At 39.9% G+C, this 17,299-nt stretch overlaps 1 protein-coding gene across 6 annotated transcripts in view; it reads left to right on the forward strand.

The window, feature by feature from the left end:
- Positions 1 to 17,299, forward strand: part of ralgapa1 (Ral GTPase activating protein catalytic subunit alpha 1) — a 65,390-nt gene that overhangs the window by 26,127 nt on the left and 21,964 nt on the right. For all 6 annotated transcript variants that reach the window (XM_037125148.1, XM_037125149.1, XM_037125153.1 and 3 more), the window contains 14 exons: positions 208 to 318; positions 561 to 629; positions 752 to 889; positions 993 to 1,176; positions 2,169 to 2,287; positions 2,441 to 2,560; positions 4,355 to 4,976; positions 5,233 to 5,348; positions 6,183 to 6,307; positions 8,343 to 8,414; positions 9,214 to 9,337; positions 10,475 to 10,630; positions 13,054 to 13,212; positions 15,357 to 15,484. In XM_037125148.1, the coding sequence (XP_036981043.1) occupies positions 208 to 318; positions 561 to 629; positions 752 to 889; positions 993 to 1,176; positions 2,169 to 2,287; positions 2,441 to 2,560; positions 4,355 to 4,976; positions 5,233 to 5,348; positions 6,183 to 6,307; positions 8,343 to 8,414; positions 9,214 to 9,337; positions 10,475 to 10,630; positions 13,054 to 13,212; positions 15,357 to 15,484 (2,243 nt within the window). The remainder of the gene's footprint in view (positions 1 to 207; positions 319 to 560; positions 630 to 751; positions 890 to 992; positions 1,177 to 2,168; positions 2,288 to 2,440; positions 2,561 to 4,354; positions 4,977 to 5,232; positions 5,349 to 6,182; positions 6,308 to 8,342; positions 8,415 to 9,213; positions 9,338 to 10,474; positions 10,631 to 13,053; positions 13,213 to 15,356; positions 15,485 to 17,299) is intronic.

The raw sequence follows: 17,299 nt of genomic DNA on the forward strand, positions 1-17,299 counted from the left end.
AAAGGAACTGAAAAATGTCACTTTGCACACTGGGAGATTGTGATGAGCATTTTTAAGTATATTATACATTTATACAGAATATATTGTAGACACATGTTAGGTAGAACCTGTTACATAACACACAGCATTTTTTCATCTAAAAGTCAGAATAAAGATCCATGTAACCCTAAAACTGACACAAGTTCTCTTGTGTGTTTCATCACCCAGTACCCTAATAAGAATGTGGCACTGGTGGCATCAGACATCCTTCACCTCCTGATCAGTCACGTGGATCATCTACAGAAATTCCCCCCCGACACTCCAAAGAAGATCGTGGAGGTGACGATAACTCATGGCACACTTAAGGATTATTGGAATATTTATTTATTGTTCATCAAGTTCTTTGTGCCATCATTCTCGCTGCTTTGTAGTGGTTTTATTAACTCTGCTTTCATTTGTAAATATGTCATTTATCCTCATATTAGCTTTAATTTTCTTTTTTTAATCTCCATTTTCTTGTGCTGATAGTAGCTTTAACATGGTGGTTTTAACAATTTTGTCTGATTTATTTATTTTTTCAGATTTTGATCGCCACCATCACATACTTGCTTCCTGCTACTGAGTCTTCTCCTCATGAGCTGGATAAGAGGGTAACACAGACACACAAAAGCCCTTACCCCAGCCTTCTATCACATTTTCTCACTATAATACACATTCAGCTAAAGTAACTTCATACTTGTGTTTGCGGGTGTGTGTGTGTGTGTGTGTGCAGCTGGTAGTGTCCCTCCTGTTGTGTCTGTTGGACTGGGTGATGGCTCTGCCTCCAAAGTCTCTTCTTCAACCTGTACAAACACGTAGCCCTCCAGAGAAGGACCAGCCCACCAAGACTCTGCTCAGCTGTATATATAAGGTGTGTGTGTGTGTGTGTGTGTACACACAATTTGTATTCATGAAGAATCATATTAAAAATACATCGTCCCAAAATTGTCCTTTCCTTTTGAAAATGTGTCCAGGTATTACACGGTTGTGTGTACGGAGCCCAGTCTTTCAACAGTCCCAAGTATTACCCACTGCAGCTCTCAGACCTGCTGAGTCCAGACTACGACCCATTCCTGCCGTTAGAGAGCCTCCGAGAACCAGAACCCCTGCACAGCCCAGACTCTGAACGCTCCAGCAAACTGCAGCCTGTCACAGAAGGTATTCTATCTTACATCAGAGACACACTGCACAGCTTAATGAACCATCATTTGGTGTCTTTATTGATCTATCTTTTGATCTCCATCTCTAGTTTACTAATCAAATGGTCCCAAATATATTGAAAATATACAGGACTGCACAGGGATTTATCTGTAACACAAACACACAAAATCTGTGATGAAATGACCCCGAGCCATCTACAAAACCACTAACCTTGGAGAAAGTTAGTTGTGTGTGTGTGTGTGTGTGTGTGTGTGTGTGTGTGTGTGTGTGTGTGTGTGTGTGTGTGTGCGCGCGCGCGTATGCTCGCACTTGCCTACATCCGTGTGAGAGTGTGTATTGTCCCCTGCTGTGGTCCACCAGAACACAGAGTCTAGTCTAATGACTGGAGCACCTGGATAGACCATGCCTCTCCTCTCCTCTCCTCCTCTCTCCCTTCTTCTCATTTTTGTATCTTCTTGTCTTCAGTGCTTCACTTCCTTTTTTTGCAACATTATCTGCTAATAGTCTTCTCACTTTTTCTCTTTTTTTTTTTTCAAAAATGCTTCCTGTTCTTTTCTCTTTACTTCTTTTTCTTTTTCCTCTGGAACTCTCCTGAGGTTTAGGTAGTCATTGAGAATGTCTGGTCAATACATATCTGTACTCTACACACAGCTCTGTCAATAAGGAGCTGTTGGAAAGTGTGTGTGTGTCACAGTGTGTGTGTAATGATGTTGATTAGCCGGGATCTGTTGACAGCACAGTGTGTGATGGCATTGGCTTCTCCTCAGCATGGGGCAAACTATGTACAAGCTCAGTGTGTGTCCGTACAGCTTCTTAGTTTTTCATTGTGAATCCTGAAGTTTTGTTGCAACTTGTAACCTAAATATCAAGTCAGTAAAAGTTACACATTTCAGCTAACAAAACAATGAAATTTAGAAATAAATTTGACTTTCAACATCTGGTACCCTACTTTATTTTCTCTGACTGTTTCTATGTTTCTGTCTCTGCAGTTCGTAGTCGTATTCAGCAGGGCCTGGTTTCTATTGCAGCCAGAACAGTTATCACACACTTGGTCAACCACCTAGGACATTATCCAATGTCTGGAGGGCCTGCGACTCTCTCCAGTCAGGTACTGTCACTGTGTGTGTGTTTGATGCTAATAATGGCACAATATATGGTGACGAGTACTTTTTTGTCCTAAAGGGAACAAAAATCCATCCACGTTTTTGTACTTTCATTCAGTTCATTTTGCTAAAACAACACTGTGGCCCATGTTTTCTAGGTGTGTGAAAACCAAGACAACCCATTCTGTGAGAGTGCAGATCTTGGACCAGAGCTTTTTCATTCACCAAACCTACAGTTTCTGGTTCTGAATGGCTCCACGCTGCTCTCAGTGTATCAGGTAACCTCAGCTGAAATACATTTTCACATTACATTGGATGTTTCTGAGCCAAAGCTGAAGTCGTCTTTGGTTTGACTCTGTTTTAGATGTCTGATATTTTAGTTCCAACTCTAAGCAATCAAATGTGACAAGGAAGATGATGTGTTCAGTGTTTAGCTGCAATACTGTGGAACCAGCACCCAACAGTATGCTATTGCGTTTGTTATTTAAGTATGCCGATAAAGTTAAAGAGGATTTTTTTGTATTGTTTCATACACATAAGCACCACATAATGTATATAAGAAAGTACAGAATTGTATCAGAAAAAAAGTCTATAACTGAATGCACTGAATAAGATAAAAGGTTAGGTCAGTGAGTCACTTTGTTGTCGCCCTTACAGCCAAAGGGCTTGTGTTCCTTTATTCGAGAACTAGTTTCTTTTGTGTGATCACACTGTGAGAGAGAGCCTTTCGATTAAAAAGCAAAACTAGAAGTCCAGTATGTGGTTGTTGGTACCCTTGGTGTAAATTGTAGAGGGCTGTGGCATCCGAGAAGCACACATAGGGGTCACAGACATGTTCCTGTAAGCTGTTACTGTATGTATATAACTACACAGACACCTACACCTCTGCATACATACACCACCCACATGTACATACCTCTGTACCTCTCACACACATATATAAACATTTTCATCAATTACACATGAGCCGCTGTATCAATATCTGTACTTCTTCCATAGATTCAGGGAAAAATTAGCCTCTCCATGTTATACATTTCTTTTACAATTCCACTCCATTCCCATTTTGTTGGGGGCTCTTTATTTAACTACCTTCTCATTATAGATTTTTTACCAGCTGCCAACTTTATTTTAATCAGATGCTTATCACTAGAATTAATTGTAGGTGAGATATTCCCAAGATGAATTGTACAGAAATCCTGTTTATTTCGAAACCCATTATCATTACTATTTCCAGCCAGTTGAGTAGTTGGGCAGTCCCAGAAGATGTGGAAATGATCCACTGACCTGAACTCGAAGTGTTCACTTGGTTTTCACAAATGCTCAGCCAATCCTCTTCTGAGATGGTTACTTTAGTTTCTGTGTCCCATTTAGATTTGATATAAAGTGTCGAAATCACATTTTGCAACTATAAGAAGAACTGTAAGAATAGATTCTAGCATTCCGTTTTCAGTTGAGCTTGGATTTGTATGCATCAATCAGGATGTTAATTAGGTCTGTGTTGCAATCTTCTGTCTTTATATTACTATTAAAATATATTTGTCTTCTATTTTTTGGTAGCCAATTAATCTCCCTTTACCAGAAATTAGAAAGTTGTGATGTTGAGTTGTATGTTGTGATGCCTTTCGGCAGGTTTAAAATCTTTATCATGTGCCACCTATTAACAACAACTAATTTCAACAATTAACAATTTACAATTTCATTTGATTTTCCAATTTTATTTTACAACATTCACCAAGCCAAACGTTTAAGAGTGTTTCTGTCCAGTAATTTAGGTATTTTTTTTATGCAAATAGAAAACATTTTTATCTCCTAGTAATGCATGGAGTGATAGATTCAGATGGTTAAGATCCATTTAGCATTGTAGTTTGGTTTATACCAGTAAATCGAAAATAAGTTTGAAAAGGTTTATTGATTTTCCTTGGTGGTTCTAGAAGTTTCAAAAGAAAGAGGAAGGCATAAGGTTATGAAAGTTTTTAAAGAAAGCTTGAGTTTCACTTTGAAGCAAAATAAAGATGATGTGGTGTTATTTCTTTAATATTTGGTACATTTACTGTCCCTTCTCTATTTTCCAGATCCGATCCGAGTCTGGTGTACCAGGAGGTGGAATGACGGCTGGTTTGTCTTCTGCCCCCGCTTGCGTTCGTGTCATCATCCGAGATGTAGCGGGAAAACACTCCTGGGATTCTGCTGTTCTCTACGGGCCTCCACCATGTTCCCCGAACAGCCCAACACACACATTTTTGTCACACACACAATCACCTCACAGTGCGAATCTTCATTTACACACTCCACCAGGAGGTCCACTGAAAAAGATGGGAGTGAGAGAAGACAGCGAAGAGGATGGGCAGGTGGATAGGGAGGCAGAGGAGGGAGGACGAGGGGTGGAGGGTGAAAGGCAAGAGTTTCAGGGAGAGAGGGATGAGGAGGAAGAAGAAAAGGTCACTGAGGAAGAGAAGGGAGATCAAAGAAGAGATGAGGAAGTGGAGGAGCTGGAGGAGAAGAATGAGCACAGGATGGATGGGGAGGGGGATCGAGACGAGTCGGGCTTGGAACAGCTTCTTGCCCCGCCATTGGCTAAACGTGTGTGTCGGGAGGCAGTGCCAGCATGGGACTCACTGACGGAGGGGGACGATGCACTGGATGAAATGCTGCAGTACCTGGGCTACTCAAGTCCTGAATGTCTACAGAGAGCAGGTATACACACAATATCACATACACAATGAGTACCATTTGTACACTTTAATTGGTCTTCTATTTTTGTTAATTATTCTATGGTATGCAAAAATCAAACACATGCTGTTTTTATGGCTCTTTGAAGGCCAATATTTGAAAGGAAGCTTTTGATAGTTTACAGCTAACAGTTGTTCTGAATTCTACCTAATTTCACACAACAACACAGAAGATGTCAGGTTGTTTACAGCTAACTTTGTCTTCTGGTTGGTCCCTATAGGCATGCCGCTTAACATCCCAGCCCCTCCTCCAGCATGTGTTTCTGAAAAGCAGGAAAACGACGTGATCAATGCCATCCTGAAGCAGAGTGCTGAAGAAAGAGAGTTTGTCCTTCATGTACGCAGTGCCCTTATCCATAATGATAGAAAGTGTTTTATATTTGGATCTTTGAGATGAACTTCCAGCATATCCTGATGAAGTGAAAACTCAAAATACTGTCTGCTCAGAAGTGCAGCACTCGCCATCATATGTAGTTGGACTAATACTGCTCCACAATAATGCAGCCCTGAATGTTGGGATGGTGTGAATTCAGCCATTCAAAAGCCAATTGTGTTTACCGTACCTTTCGAGGATGCCCCTCTTATTCCAATCATACTATCACCCGTTGCCAACAAAGCTGTTTACCAGTGGAAGATGTTTCAGACAGGTGTTTCCGGAGCGTTTCACAACATTCCCAGTCTTTTGTTGCCCCCATCCAAACTTCATTAAATTCAGAATCAGCTTCAAAATAAAAATCAGTAAAGTTAACCAGGTAAAAAACATTGAATATATGCCACTTTTTTGGAATAGGGTTCGTACTGCTATTGCAGTCAAACTTATTTTTAATGTTCCGAACACTACTGTAGGAGTTGGGCAGGCCATTTTAAGGTAGCCAGTATGTGAGGAATAGCATCACTTTGACACATTTATTTATTTATTCATTGATGAGGATAAATCATTCTGCCAAAACCAACAACAATAAAGTGTAGTTTTGGGGTCTTTGCCTTTCTATTCTGGTTATAGTTTGACTTGATTTGTTTATATTGGCATTATAATGTTGTCACTGACATTGCCGAAATAGAATCAAATGTATTTTTCTTCAGTCATGCAGCAGTCTGTTTAATTTCCATGATGTTTCTTTTTTTTCATCCCTTACTTTTGTGTGTGAAACTGAATTGCTGAATGTTTCAGAGAGGTGAGGAGTTGAACATGAGAGCAGTGCAGCAGACTGAGCCAGAGACTCAGACGCCACAGTCAGCGTTCTACTACTGCAGACTACTGATCAACATACTGGGACTCAACTCCTGGGAGAAGAGGTGAGACCAGAAGCTGACGTACATGTACAAGAAAACTGCGTAGAAATGTGATTTTTTTCCCATCTTTTGAAAACTACACTTTCATTCATGTAAATATAAAAATACATGCCCTTTTGCATCAAATTGTTATGCGTGTCAGTGTCAGGAGAATGACGTCCAACAAAGTTCAGAGATATCTTTTGTGTCTTTATTAAGACATTCTTACATTTTCCATTTTTCCTTTTATTTTTACGGAGATAGAGAATTTACTTGGGGAAAAAGTGGGTTTTATTTAACCATAAGAGACTCCACTGTGTGTATGTTACACAAAAATCTCTAGGACAAGCTTTCAGTATAATAATAATTTCAATTAAAAAGCTTTTGATTAAAAGAATAATGGAGATGGGGTTTTCTGTTTTTTTATGGTTAATGTATGGGGAGTCTTTTATTAATTTTTGTCTCCTCAAGAACAAACCAAATGCCTGTTGAAGGCAAATGAGACTAACATTTCAAATTTGCCTTTTGTGCTGATTAGACACCACGTTTTCACATTCAGACGGTACAGCATTTCATCTTCTCAATGACTCTGGGTTTAAAATACACAATGTCAAGGTATCACTTTAAATGTGTCTGGCCTGCTAATGGACACTCATCGCTCTTTATACTTTATCCAGGGAATTACAGCGTCTGCATTCAGCCTGCACAATAGACTTCTTAACACAGTGCGCGTGCGTGTGTGGGTCTGTGGAGCCGAGAGTGTGATAATGAGTATAGTACTCTATTGATCAAACTCAACCCATTTGGAGTTAGAATAAAAGGCAGTAGTTGAAGAAGAAAATGATGGTGGGAGGAGCGGTGAATGAGAAAACAGGATGAAAAAGGGCCATGTAGATGGAGAGCGAGAATAAGAAAATGAAAAAAGAAATAAAGCCAAAATCAGAAAACAAGAAGGCGAAAATTAGAAATGTTGGGTCGAACAAACGAGGATAGACAGATGGGAAGGAAAGTGAAGAAATGACTGTCTAATCATCTATTATTGTCCCTGTACGTCTCTCCAGGTATTTATACAGGACATTACGTACACTAAGATACTGACAGTCGTCTGTGCGCGTGCATTCATGTGTGTGTGTGTGTATCCTTTTATGCTTTTCCCTATAATCCAGGGTGTAAATGGAGTCTTTGAGAGCAGAGAATGAGGCCATTACCAAGTATCAGTTTAATAAAGAGCAAATTGCTGTCTCTCTCTCTCTCTATTTATCTCTCGCTCTTTCACTCTTTTTTTTTTTTCCCCCTCTAAGAGTGAAAAGAATGACGTGTCATTATCAGTCCACTCCAAGCCTCTCTGCTCACTGTCTGTCTTGGTTTTATATGAGCGACATGGAGGTTGGTGGCTGGTCACAGGGACATTTTGAACCATCTATAGATTTGTTAGTTGGTATAAAAGGCTTTTGTTTAGTCCTTTTCTGTTTGAGTGTGAAAGTGATGATGAATCTAGCTGTGGTTGGAGATGATGAGCATTTTTTCATTTAGGTTCACAGGAATAATAAAATGCAGTGATCTTTAATTGTGAGGCCAGAGTTGAAACACAGAAGTGCTGGTCCAATGGTTGGACAGAAAACATAACCATAATATTTGGTTATTTTGTGACTTGATTCCTAAGTGTTCTTTTTCAGTGTTACCTTATTTCCCTCTTAGGATAGCATGTTTGAAGCAATGTACTACAGTCTATGTGTATCTGTGAAATCGAAAATTACAGATAAAGATAATTTTAGAGATTACACATATTTTGAAACCTGAAAGATCACCACTTTTTAATCTGTTTTTTTTCCCTCTTGTTTTTCTGAGCATTTTTTTTGTCTTATTCTCCAGAAGTCCTCACACCTTTACTTTATGTTTTTTAGTTTGCAAGGGATTGGTCATTATCTGCTAGGAAATAATGACAAAAACAAGCAACTAGCCAATTAAGAGAAACACCAGTGGTTGCCAGATGATGGTAAAACTGCAGGTTTAACTTTGATAATTATTCCTAACTTGTGTATTTATTTGTATCTTACAGGAGTAACTTTCATTTGTTGAGGAAGAATGAGAAGTTACTGAGAGAGCTGAAGAACCTGGACTCACGGCAGTGGTAAGAAAATATGAAGTCAAGCACTTGTTGCTTGCTGCATTCCCTGCTCCCTCCTTTCTTTAAGTCTTTTCATTCAGGTTTCAGTTAGGCACTAGTTTGAACCCTCTCTCTTCTCATTCAGTGCTTTTGTCTTAAAGAGCTGAGGCATGTACCTTTGATTTAAATGTGTACCCAGACATGTATACTGTAGAGTTGTGAGATTCATTGACAGTTACGCTGCACTGCATTTCATTCAGACCATAGACTGTATGATAAGTAGATGGAGCGTCTGGGTCTGGAAAGTGAAGCCAATGGTAAGTGCCTTAAACCTGCACTCTTTCTAATGGCCTGCACGGGTGAATCCACTGGTTTCAAATAGATGTCCAATTGCGTGTAAGCTTATGAGAAAATGTCCCTACTTCGCACTTGATTTACTACATCAGTTAAGAGCTTCCTTGTGAGGCTACGGTCTCAGTCTTTTTTAATACAGAACATGATGTTCATTTGGTAAATTATGGTCCCATAGTGTAAAAAATATTTTTACTGGTCACAGTCAGATCCAATCAGGTTATACTGAAATAGCCTGACCAGCCCCACCCTCTTGTCCAAATATGGTCAGACAGTATTCCACAAACTGGAGGATGTCACTGTGACTCCATCCACCAGCTTTCCTAGAAGAAAAACTCTGAAACAAACAGATAAGTTAAGGGGAAAGTAATAAACTTGTAGAAATTGCTCAAATAAATGTTACCTCCTTAACAATCTGTCATTCAGTAGTTGCTGTTTCTGCTCATTATTGGTTTCCTTCATTGTCCTCTAGCCGAGAGACTCATAAAATAGCAGTATTTTATGTGGCTGAGGGCCAAGAGGATAAACACTCCATACTAACCAACACAGCGGGCAGCCAAGCTTATGAAGACTTTGTCTCTGGACTGGGCTGGGAGGTAAGACCACCGTCATTCAAATCATCTTAAGTGTTTTTTAATCTTTATTAACCAAAATATGTACATATTGATTCATATTGTTTGTACCACTGCATATATATATATATATATATATATATATATATATATATATATATATATATATATATATATATATATATATATATATATATATATATATATATATATATATATATATATATATATATATATATATATATATATATATAGAATTGTGTCTTATCTGATCTGCAGCAAATAATTGATTTATTTTCATATTATTGGTTTAACTAATAAAATGCATAATGCAGTGGGCAATAGAGGATATTTCTCTGCTCTGTTTTAACTGAATATTTATTCTGTGTAACACCATTCCATGCCAACTCACCCAAAATCCAGAACTTTTCCAAGGTCATGTCATGGATTTTCTTGTAAAATTTTATGCTGATAAATCTACAGTCATAATAACCAGAAAAGTAGGGTTTTCGACTCTGAAGCTACACTGAGCAAGATCTGTGGCACTCAGTCTTTTTACACAGCAGAACCAAACAATTTCCAAATGTGACAGAATAGAATTAATTTATTTGATTTAAATCGAGACATTGATATTACACGGAACCAAGATTTTGTTGCAAAAAATGGGAAAAGTAGTGGAGATATGAATTTTTGAAAGTTACAGATTCTTTGTTGGGGTTAAAAATGATGATTCGGCAACAAATGTTTAACTCAGTACATGCTTATGGTCTCTTGGAAGTTCAGGACAAATTTCAATCCAATACAGTGAAAAATAAATGATTTGTGAGGCTCAGACACACAAAAAAACACAAAAAATTCAGAAAATTAGAGGCCCAAACTTCAAAAGTCATATCCTTAAAGGATTTTGCAAGGTCCCATGATTTTAATAGAACTTAAAACATGATTTTTTTTCAAGAACACTCATGATATCAGCTGGTAGGCCCTAGGTGGGTTGGTTTGGAATGACCCATATCTGATATCTGATATCTGAATTGTTAGTTAAAGAATTCAGAGGAATCTGAGTCATTTTAGTAATTTGGATTCCAATCTCTTGGCTTGAGAGGAAGATCATATTTTCAGTGTATCCTGCATGTTATAGTGTGTGTGTGATTTATCCCTAAGGTGGACCTCACTACTCACTGTGGCTTCATGGGAGGTCTCCAGAGGAATCGCAGCACAGGCCAGACTACACCGTACTACGCCACCTCTACTACTGAGGTCATCTATCATGTCTCCACCCGCATGCCTCATGACCAGGACCACAACCTCACTAAGAAGGTAACACACATCTATCTGACTGGTCTTACCTGTTGTCTGGGATTTTTACACAGTATAGGAATGAGAAAGAATGAGTAAATAAATGATAATGAGCATACTTAACGCTGATGGACTAATTTCACTCCTTTCATTCAATGAGTGGAGATGTGCGGTGAGAGGAGAGGGGGAGAGAAAAATCCTTTGTACTCCCCTTATCTCCGTCCTTCCCTTTTGATTCCTCCCTCTTTCCTCCGTCTAAATGTCTTTCTTTGCCTTAAATGGAAGGTCGCTGCAAAGACACACATACATTGTATACCAATCTGTGGACGTTAGTGTTTCTAATGCACACCAATGTCTCCAGTGATTCTTAGTAGCAATCGTGTCTGTGTTTGTGCATGGTGTAGTCTTGTATCAATGTCTAGGCAGGCAGGTTTATTGTGTGTGTGCTTCTGTGTGTGTGCGTGTGTGCACACCTGTCAACCCCAAGGCACTGGGCACTCTGCACATGGCCATAATGTCCCTTTAATCAGATCATACTTCCTGCTTCTCGGCCTATCACGTCGCTGCAGGCCCCTGATTGGATTATCAGCGCCTGGTCCGACACCATCCGTCTCCCTGATCAGCTGATGGCCCCATCAAACACGCTTACTTGCATACACACACACACACTCACACACACTATAAACCTGTTTAACTTGACACAAACACACATCTGCCGAGGGCTTTATTCACATCAGTCTGCTCAAATAATCACACAACTATAAATTTGTGTTAATGTTGGACACCGAAGCACACACGCGCTTACACACGCACAGGTTAGCTAGCACACACCGATTCACAAACACATACACTCACAGCTTGACAAATGTGTCCACAGAGAGGTTAAACTGACAGACATACACATGTCCATACTGGCAGGCATTTATCATCCATCCTCCTGCCATATACAAACACTCACGCACACACACAAACACTCACTTACACACCAATACAAACACACACACACACACACACACACACACAGAGGCTGTAGTGAGTCCATTTCAGGGCTTTTGTCCAGTTCTCACTCTTTGCTGTGTGTTCTGCTCCCTCTCATACCACATCTGCTTGAAACATGATTAAACGGATTAAAGCTGCATTACACCAACTGATTGCACCATCAGAGATGACATCACTCTCATCTTCATCACTGAAAGTAAATAGTGATACGGCTCCGTCAGAAACACATCAGACACCAACCCTCTGCTTTGCCCTATTATACTGTGCCACATAATTTTTCTGACATCCAAAAAGACAGTTCAGACTCATGAGACTAATGGCAGAGCTGTGCATTGTGGGTCCTACTGACACTTTGAATTGCAAGCACTGTCAGAGGGAAGTGCCTCTGAAAGATTCATTTTAATCAAAACTTGATAAGAACATCTCTATTCATCGCATGTTTTCCAAACTCTGCTTAATATATCAAGTTAATGTATCACTAGTTAAGAAAATATCAGGCTAATTAAACCCATAATTTAAATTTAAAATTCAAGTAGTGTCATCTTGGCAAGTGGGTGAAGTCACTTCCAAACATGATGAATAAGTTAACTTGTGGACAAGTCCCACAGGCCTCCATATTCATTAATTCAACCTCATGCTTATATGAGATTTGAGTGTGTTGTGTGTGCGTGTGTGTGTGTGTGTGTGTGTGTGTGTGTACAAACAAAATTAGGTTTCATTACTGTGTGTCCTGATAACAAGGCTTTGCTTTCACACTTCTTTAAACATTATGACAGAAGACAAAATACACAAGTGATGATAGTTAAACACACATTTTAAAGGAAACATCTGTAATGTGTTTGTCTCAGGGCCAAGGCTAAACATGATAGTGTCACCTCAGACAAGTACAGATACGTGTGTGTGTGTCTGTGTCTGTGTGTGTGTCTGTGTGTGTGTGTGTGTGTGTGTGTGTGTGTGTGTGTGTGTGTGTGCGCGCGCGTGCGTGCAGATGTCAAGGTTAATGACAGAGTGTAAGTGAACCGCACACACAGAATCACACAGCATCAGACTTGATCCCATCCGTCTTCCAGCCCGTACTCCATCTTTGCGGAGCTTCACTCTGTCTTCGTGTCCACTCTCCATCTTCACACACTCACTCCATCACCTCCAGGGCCACCTAAAGCTCATACACACACAACTCAAAAGCCTTGGGCTTATGATGGATACAGCCCATCTTCCCTCTGTGTGTGTATGTGTTTGTTTGTGTGTGTGTGTGTGTGTGTGTGTGTATGTGTGTGTGTGTTAAAGGTGTGGCCGGCATAGACTTTTGTTGTGTTTATGCTGCAATAAAGAAAAATGTGAGATGTTTATTCTGTTTTGAGGACATTTTTAGTATTCAGTTCTCTTTTATGTTCCTTCCTCTTTACACTTGTCCACCCCTACCCCTCCCTCTCTCCCCCCTCCAGCTTCGACACCTGGGTAATGACGAGGTCCACATTGTTTGGTCGGAGCATTCCAGAGACTACCGTCGAGGGATCATCCCAACAGAGTTTGGAGATGTGCTGATCGTCATCTACCCCATGAAGAACCACATGTACTCAATCCATATACTCAAAAAACCAGAGGTAAAAACCCTCTTTTGGTGTTGTGCTCAAACAGCTATCAGTGTTTTGTGCTGCTATAAATACCTTTGCATTTCACTGCTCAGAATTCTTTAAACTCATCATTAAAACCCCAAGATGATAATTGACTCCCCCTCTGGGCTAATCGGTAACAATTATACTTGTCACCTGTTGTGTAATTACAGAGTGTATCATTAGCCAATCAGTGTAAATTGATTTGAATTCTATGGATTTTATCAGAAGCTTTAGATGGCTTCTTGTGAAGTTGGGTGGGAACATTCATGGTCCCAGAGGATGACTCCCACTCTTCCTGTAGTACCACCGTGATAGTGGTAATTATAGTCTTCAGTGAAATGTCGCAATGACTGTAGGATGGATTCTCATGAAGTATGGTCCACACAATCATTTCACTTGTTATAACATTGGTAATTCCATAACTTTTTAGTTTAGTGCCATTATCAGGTCACAAATGTATTCATTCATTCAGTCAACAGTCAGTTATGAATGGCCTTCCACTTGGCCTGCACGATATGAGGAAAATCTTCAATGTGCGATAACACTGTTCGATATTGCCTTGACGATATAACTTGCGATAAATTAACAAATATTGAAGTTTGAATCTTATTAACTATACAGTTAATGATAGCTAACGTTAGTTTTGAATTGTTCGTGTAGGTCTTTATGGTTGTATCGGAGGTTGCACCTGTGTTTGTAACACGTCGACTCTCCTGAATGTAAAATAAGTCTATATAGCAGTGTGACAGAGCAGCCCCCTCACTAATTGTGGGCAGCGCATACGCACACACATGGCACATTTCTCTGTGGTGTCACTGGCTGCAGGACAGACACAGACACAGACACAGACACACACACACACACACACACACACACACACACACACACGCCTGACACACACACACACACACACACACACACACACACACACACACACACACACACACACACACACACACACACACAGTTAAAAACATCCTGTAATTCATACATTCAACCGGTCTTTGAAGCCGACTGGGTCTCTTAAGTTTTTTTTGTCCTTACTATATGGATTCATGTGAAAGGATGATTGATTGATTTGGTCAAATTCCTACACCCATATCCTTCCAGCTTTCTTTTTGCTTTACAGTATGTCTCTACACACAGCAGTAACACATCTTCAATATCAGTTTTCTAAACCTGTCTACACAGCTGGAGCATACAGGGTGTGTTTGGCGCTACTGTTTACAGAACATTGTCATTCATAGTGTGGATGTTCATATCGTCACAGTTGTCGTTCTTGGTGCGGAAGACCCTTGAGCCTTTAGCCCTTTGCAAGCAATAAACAAGAGACCGATCATTCATCTAAATATCGCAGTTTCCAGACACATAGTTGACAGAATAGTCACACTATTAAACTTGTATATTAGTACTAGTATTCTATCGATGATTGAGCCTTTATGTTTTATGAATATTGACATAGGGTGGTATGAAATTGTCATTTTGTGTCTTACCAAAATATACAGATATGCACCCATATTGATCAACAATCCTAGAAAGAGTCTTGCTCTGAGTCGTGCTGCTCTGGTTAATGTATCTGGTTAATGTATCAGTCTAAAACACACAGACATTAATTCCACAGCACTGATAGCATAATTCTATTTCCAACAAGACCTAACACAATAAAATGCTGCTTTTTCTGTATGACATAGATACCGCAGCACTAATAACATAACCATATTCTGTGTCATTCATTCTACAAGCAAAAATATTGAATTATCATGAATCCAAAAACAAGTTAGATAAGATATTCCCTGTGTTGTCGTCCTGAAAGCACTGTATTCAGTCATAGAGTGCATGGCTCAGAGACCTGGTATACAAATAATTCAATAAAAAGCCTGACATTAATCTCTTTGGTGGATTCCACAAGCAAAGTAAGGGATTAAATCAGAAAGCCATAGCCTCAATCAAATAGTATATGGGTCAGTCTAAAACCATTGGCTCCGAGAGATTGTTTTGTTTCATAAAATATTGAGTAATTTTTGTCTTAGAGGTTTTCATACGCTGACAGTTCATTGTTGATTTTTAAATATTTTGATGACTCCTTCCTCCCGCTTAAATGCCTGTTTATCTGCTTGTCTTTATGTCTTTAGGTGCCATTCTTTGGTCCACTGTTTGATGGTGCCATAGTGGACATGAAGATTTTGCCCACCATGGTCAGAGCCACAGCTATCAATGCCAGTCGAGCTCTGAAATCCCTCATTCCCCTGTACCAGAACTTGTATCCTTTCGAAAACCCAACTCAGACTATGCAAAAAGCATGATCAGAATTCAAAGGTAGGTCACATGAGCCATTTCTTGTTCATTTCCCTCTACCTACCACAGTCACTTCTCTTTAGCTGCTCAAACTTGTTGGCATGTATCTACACCATTGTGTCAATTGCTGAAATCTTGCACATGTATGTGTGAGCAAGAATGTAGCTTATTGCTCAGCTCAAGTGTTAAGAATAGCAAATCAATGTCCAGTGCTTTTTGGCTTTCAGACTATAAGTGCTGGTGTGATAGAGCTGTGTTTAGTTGGCTCTGAAGTGCAATATATCAAGTGTGCGAGTTTACCGTGCACAGCCAAGCATACAAAGTTAGGACACACAGGCGGTGTGAGTATGTGTATGTGTATGTGTGTGCAGGAGAGAAAGGGAAACAGACAGACAGGTGTGTATACAGTCTGTCTGTTTGATCCGATGCGATGGTAGTTTGGTTGGAAGAAGCCCAGCGGTCGATACTTATCGATGACTCTCCTCTCCGACGCTGTTTCTAAACGAGTGGCTCTGCTCTCTGCTCTCACACACACATGCACACTCACTTACAGGCATGTGTCCACACTCACACACACCCTTCATTCTAACAAATGCAGACAGATGATTACACTCACATGGACACAAGCTCCTCAGAGGAACACACGACCACCATTGTGAGGTGACAGTGTCCCCTGTTGAGGCGAGCTGAGCTACTGACTCATCATTGGAATTTCTTCTAAGCGGCACTTAAAGCAATTTGATCCCCTAATCATGCTGTCTTCCTGTCTGCCTGCTTGTCTGTCTGTTCTTTTCTTCTTTTCCTTTATTCCTGCGCCTTATATTCTGGTAAATTCCATTAATCTGGATTGCGATTAAACAAGGTTTATGATTGTTAATCGTATGAATTCATCGTAAAATAAAGAAGCATTGCTTCAGCACACGACATGGTATCGTCCTCTTGAGCATATAAAGGTCAAGTTATTATACCAGCAAACTCACCTGGAACCATGCAGGGCATATGCATAGTGTTGTTTTGATTTTAAACAGGATATTGTTACCAGTGACTGCTGTTACCTTGTGAGTTTGTGTTTGTGTGTGTCATTTGTGCAAAGGAGACACCCTTTGTAGCAGGAACCACCACAGCAGTTTTGAGTACTTTGCCAGGTCTTCATTTCTCTGTCTATCTGGACAGATGTTTGTTGGTGCCATAGCATCATGACTATGCAAGATACAGATACAGAGGTGGCGGATCACTGTAACCTTGGTGGAATCATTCCTTTCCACTCCTGCGTAGCTCTCATTGTTTTTACCTTGTCTGTCTGTCTGTCTTATGAGATAATTAGCTATTGCGAGTAGAGCTGTCCCAAACGATTTTTTCAAATGATTTATCTAGCGATTATTTTTTCGAGTTGTCGACTAATCTAACGTTTAATTTAACGTTACATGACCAAACAAAAGTAATAGTAGTAACGGTAACTTATATGGGGAAAAAATTACTGCAGATGTAGGCGGAGCAGCGTCCATCCTCCCGCATTTCCTACCGACTCTTCGTCACATTTCTGCCCAAAAAAACAGGATCTGTCGCCGGCAAAAACCTTTAACTCACTCAAGTGGTTGTGTTGATAGAAATCACCGCAATGGTCAGCCCTCCCGATCGAGACTTTAATGAACTTTCCACCCGGAAAACAGCCTCCCTCCCAGTCACGCAGCGACCTGTTTACTGATGGCAATTATGTAATATAGCGTGAAAAACGTAACTTTTTCTCTTTCCAGGATGTTTAGGGGGCCGGGTTCTCAAT

The sequence above is a fragment of the Acanthopagrus latus genome, chromosome 16, assembly GCF_904848185.1.
Source record: "Acanthopagrus latus isolate v.2019 chromosome 16, fAcaLat1.1, whole genome shotgun sequence".
In the NCBI taxonomy this organism is placed as follows: domain Eukaryota; kingdom Metazoa; phylum Chordata; class Actinopteri; order Spariformes; family Sparidae; genus Acanthopagrus; species Acanthopagrus latus.